Genomic DNA, 5,431 nt, shown 5'->3' with positions numbered 1-5,431 from the left:
AAAAAAAACACTGAAGAAAAATATTATAAATGGTAATCCACTTCAGTATAAATACTTTTTGCAGAGTCCCGTTGATCCCATGAGTTCAAGAGTTCCTCGGTCACATATCAGCGGCTAAAACAAAAGTATTTCTCAGCTTCATTTGTGAAATAGCTGGAGGGGCGTTCAGTAAAATCCAGGTTGATGAATCGGCAGGAAGTCCAAAATTGTGTTTGTAAAGACTAAAAAACTAAAGAAAGCAGCTTGTTTTGGGAAAGAAAGGCTTCAAGTGAAGCAGCAAGACGTGCCCATGTGCTTTAAATAAACCATAATAAATGGTTGGAATGACACATTTGAAAATAATTTAAAAGAATGCGCACAAGAGACTATCACGCAGACAGAGTGCACTCTAACTGATGAAATGTAATAAACTGAAGCTGTGTAGGGATTTGCTTTTAAATTATCACCCTGGAATGGACCGTGGTAGTAACTATACTCCCTCAGACTTCTTTCTAATAGGAAATCATATAATTTCTTTGAATAACTGATGCATAATTCAATAATATAAACACAAATACATGTCGATTTCAATTCTGAACTTGTTTTTTTTTTTTGTAATTTATGCAACTCAAACATGTGGTTTTCAGTTTGGAGACAGCTTATTTGACAACGATCTGCAGAGAAGAATCCCATATGAAAAGTATTTCCAAAATGTGTGCCCAATCCCACAAACCAATATGTTCACACAGTAAACTTGTGTAGTACCAGAAAAATGGAATCCAAATGAATCTGGGAAAAAGAGAGCAAGTCCGGGTGAGTGCAAAGATCTCGCGAGTCTTTTGGTTCGTCCCCCGTGGCTATAGGTTTTCTCCGGGCTGGTACTGTGGCTCTGTGGAGGTGAAATAGTCCTCCAGGAAGGACTGCAGGTACTCGAAGGTGGGCCTTTCGTCCGGTTCCTTCTTCCAGCAGAGCTTCATCATCTCATGCAAGGACTCGGGGCATCCCTGCGGGCAGGGCATGCGGTAACCGCGCTCCACTTGCTCCAGCACCTCCCGATTCACCATACCTGAAGACAGGACGCAAAACAAAAACCGTTAGCGTCGTTTCCTGAGACAGTTGAAGATGCTGAAGGGAATGATAGCATTTTTAGCAACAATAGTATAGTTAGCATAATTAGCATCTTTAGCAGTATGGTTTTCTTGAACAGCTGATGATCATGAATGCAGTGTTAGCACTTTTAGCACCAATAGCATAGTTAGCATAAATAGCATATTTAAAGGGTGATGCTCAACGCAATGCTAGAAGTATTAACAACAATAGCCTAGCATAGTTAGCATCTTTAGCATTGTGTTTTTTTTTAGACAGTTGATGCTGAATGCAATGTTAGCACTTTTGCCAAAAATAGCATAATTAGCATCTTTAAACTGTATTTTTCTGACACAATTGATGATGCTGACTGCAATACTAGTACTTTTAGCAACACTAGCAGTTTGCAAAATTAGCATCTTTAGCAATGTATATTTCTGAAAGAGTTGATGATGCTGGATGCAATGTTAGCACTTTTAGTGACAGTAGCAGTTAGCTTAGTTAGCATCTTTAGCAATGTGCGTTTCTGAGACGGTGGATGATGCTGAATGCGATGCTAACTAGAGCTTTTAGCAACAACAGCATAAATAGCGTAAAAAGCATCTTTAGCACTGTATTTTGCTGACATTTAATGATGCTAAACCCAGTGCTAGCACTTTTAGCAACATTAGCATAGTTAGAATCTTTAACATTGTGTTTTTCTGACATTTAATGATGCTAAACACAATACTAGCACCTTTAGCAACATTAGCATATTTAGCATCTTTAGCATTATGTTTTCTGAAACAGTTGATGATACTGAACGCAATGCTAGCACTTTTACCAACAATAGCATAGTTAGCATAATTAGCATCTTTAACTGTATTTTTTGGACACATTTGATGATGCTGAAAGCAATGTTAGCACTTTTAGCAACAGTAGCAGTTAGCGTTATTAGCATCTTTAGCAATGTGTGTCTCTGAGACGTGGATGATGCTGAATGCGATGCTAACTAGAGCTTTTAGGAAAAACAGCATAGATAGCATAAAAAGCATATTTAAAAAAATATTTTTCTGACATTTTTTTATGCTAAACCCAGTGATAGCACTTTTAGCAACATTAGCATAGTTAGAATCTTTCTCAATGTGTTTTTCTGACATTTAATGATGCTAAACGTAATACTAACGCTTTTACCAATATTAGCATAGTTAGCATCCTTAGCATTGGGTTTTTCTGAGAAAATTGATTAGGCTTAATGTCATGCTAGCACTTTTAGCAACATTAGCATAGTTAGCAAAATTAGCAGTATGATTTTTATAATACAGTTGATGCTAAACACAATGTTGGTACCTTTAGCTATATTAGCACAGTTAGCATATTTAGCTATTTTTTCTGCGACAGTTGATGATACTGAACGCAATGCTAGAACTATTAACAATAGTAGCATAGTTAGCTTTTTAGCATCCATCCATCCACCTTCTTGTCCGCTTCTTCCCTTTCGGGGTCGCAGGGGTGCCGGAGCCTATCCCGGCTACTGAAGGGCGAAGGCGGGGTTCACCCTGGACAGGTCACCAGTCTGTCGCAGGGCCTCAATCACACACCCATTCACTCTCACATTCACACCTAGGGGCAATTTAGAGTCACCAATGAACCTATGAAGCATGTTTTTGGACGGTGGGAGGAAGCCGGAGTCCCCGGTGAAAACTCACGCATGCACGGGGAGAACATGCAAACTCCACACAGAAAGGTCCCAGCCGGGATTCGAACCGGGGCCTTCTCGCTGTGAGGCAAGAGCGCTAACCACTGCGCCACCGTGCAGCCCGCTTTTTAGCATGATTAGCATTTTTATTCAAAGTGAATTTTGGTACGGAGAGGCAGCTCAGCTAGTGAAAGCGGGTAGAGGGCAGTATGGTGATGGCTTAGCCAGTGAGGGTGAGGGGCCCCAGGGGTGGGTAGCACCTGGGGGCCATACAACATACCAGTGTTTCTAAAAGACTCACTATTGATTTTAAGAGTATAATAAACTGGTAAATACAGTCTTTCCTCAAATAACTCAAACCCCTGGGGTATGAATAATCTTGTGGGGCATCTGCATCTAATATTTCTGCTAAAATAATACAATAATTTAGCGTTTAAATAAAATAAAAGGGAAAATGTTCAAAAACTTGAAGGTGCTTCAAATGAGAGCCTTCAAACTTCCCTTGTGGCAATCTCAAAGTTTCATGCATTTCATGCAAATGTACCAGAAGCCATTTATATTTTGTTTTCAACCAATCTTTCTCCAACTTTAGATCCTCAACTTTGGTTTCCATATCGCACATCTTTCTTTTCTTCAATCATGATACAACCCCCACCGTGTTTTACTGTTTAGACAGAGCATAGTGTCCTCAGTTCACAAGTCATTAAAGTTAAAATGTTGCCAAAAGTGTTTATTTTACTGCATCTTTTAGTGCGTAGACTTCACAATTCTTTACACTTAACTAATCTGTGAATTAATTCAGCGGAGATACGAGGACGAGCCGTGTGACAGCAGAGCAGAACAGCAGAGGACTGCTCCCTGGGGCAGCATCACGGCGGCAGATGGCCATAAACAAGAGTGTTCAATTTCCTGATCGTCTCCCACCAGATGGTCTCATCTAATCTCAGATCTGCATGTGTGTGCGCGTGGACGTGTGTGCGCGCGGACGTGTGCGCTCCCCTTGTAGAGTCATAAACAAGTGGACAGAATGACAGACAGCTTCCCTTCCACCTGCGACTTTAACAACTAGGGCAGTTTTAAATCGATTTGCGGACCTGTGAGTCCCATCATCAGGTGTGCGCACCTGTGTGTGTGTTGGTGTGCCACTTACCTGGGTAGGGGACTCTGCCTTTGGTGACCAGCTCAGTGAGCAGGATGCCAAAAGACCAGACGTCGGACTTGATGGTGAAGCGGCCGTACAGTGCAGCCTCCGGAGCCGTCCACTTGATGGGGAACTTAGCTCCTGTGGGGAGGATGGAGAAGTCTCAGGTGACCTTCATTTTATCCTTTGTAAGTTAGCTAAAATCGTGATTTGACTCCTTTAATCGCCACTCAGAATTATTAAAATGTCATTTTATCAAACATTTTATAGTTTAATGGACATTAAGTGGAGTTATGCACCTTATTGGATCATAAATAGTTGAACAAATATTCAAAGACAAGTCTCCAAAAAAGTGACTGTATTAGTCTAACCAGTACCATTTTACATCTATTTTGTTATTTAATTACTTCCTTCTTTCTGATTCAAAACCATTTCCTGCCACAATCTTCAATATGCCGATACAGATCCGGTAGGCTTGTGGTGAGCTGCTCCATCATTAAAAGACCAGTGTTTGACAGATTCAGTGACTATTTAAGGTTATTTGTGTCAAATCTGTCAGGTTCAAGAAACTTTTCTGGGACGATTTAAGGTTTGTGACAAGAAAACGCAGGCGGACATCAGAAAACGGGTAAATGGTGGTAATGTCCAAATGCGTCGAGGCTGTGGTGTTTGAAAAGGATTCAGTTGCTGCTAATGGAGTAAGTCAATAAGACGCCGTTCACAACATCAGCCTGCAACCACCAAGTCAGGTTTGTTGATACAACACAACACTGGATCCCTGAATCCAACGTCCGGCGTATTAATGTCGCTACAGAAATCAAAACTTATCAGGGAATGTTTTTCCAGTCTTGTTGCTGAGCTCACTGTACCTTCACATTCCTGATCTCGGATGGCAGGACTGTGGTTTTCTGCTGTGACGCATTCGCTTCGAGGTTTAAGATTTCACCAAGTGATTTTCTACATGTTTTGGCTTAAAAAGAGTGTTTTTTAAAATAGTTTTAGGAATAATTTTAAAGTTAGACCTGATTTGGGCCTTTAGAGCAGGGGTCCCCCATACTACGGCCCACGGGCCGGATATGGCCCTCCTCCACATTTGGCCCGCCCCCCACACCGTTTTGGCTAAATCAGACATTTTTCCATTTTTTCCATTTAGCTAAAATTTTAGCTACATGCTAGCTATTTTGGCTAATTTAGAATTTTTTTTTTTCAATTTTTTAGGCTTTTATTTTGAAGTTTAGCTAATATTTTAACTTGCTAGCTGTTTTGGGTAATTTAGGGATTTTTCTGTTTTTTGGACAATTATGAAGTTTAGCTAATATTTCAGTTACATGCTAGATGTTTTGACTAATTTAGGCTTTTTCATTTTTTTTAATCGTAATTTGGAGTTTAGCTAATATTTTAGCTTCATGCTAGCTGTTTTGGCTGGATTGGACATTTTCTAACTTTTTTTAGATTAATTTGACATTTAGCTAATATTTCAGCTACATGCTAGCTGTTTGGCTAATTTAGGCTTTTTTTCATTTTTTTGGCTATTTTGCAGTTTAGAA

General features: G+C 40.0%; 1 protein-coding gene and 1 long non-coding RNA gene across 2 annotated transcripts in view; one reads left to right on the top strand and one right to left on the bottom strand.

Moving 5' to 3' along the window:
* LOC118600229 overlaps positions 1-5,431 on the top strand; it is a 19,220-nt gene that overhangs the window by 3,434 nt on the left and 10,355 nt on the right. The gene's annotated exons all lie outside the window — the stretch shown is intronic.
* LOC112151197 (tyrosine-protein kinase yes) overlaps positions 9-5,431 on the bottom strand; it is a 36,717-nt gene continuing 31,294 nt past the window's right edge. The window contains exons 11-12 of the mRNA XM_024279940.2: positions 3,894-4,025; positions 9-1,045 (exon numbers count right to left, since the gene is read on the bottom strand). Of these exons, the coding sequence (XP_024135708.1) occupies positions 837-1,045; positions 3,894-4,025 (341 nt within the window). The 3' untranslated portion in view covers positions 9-836. The remainder of the gene's footprint in view (positions 1,046-3,893; positions 4,026-5,431) is intronic.

This window comes from Oryzias melastigma, linkage group LG20 (genome assembly GCF_002922805.2).
Source record: "Oryzias melastigma strain HK-1 linkage group LG20, ASM292280v2, whole genome shotgun sequence".
Lineage (NCBI taxonomy): Eukaryota > Metazoa > Chordata > Actinopteri > Beloniformes > Adrianichthyidae > Oryzias > Oryzias melastigma.
Note: the sequence above shows the minus strand (reverse complement) of the source record. Positions and strands in the feature narration are given on the sequence as shown.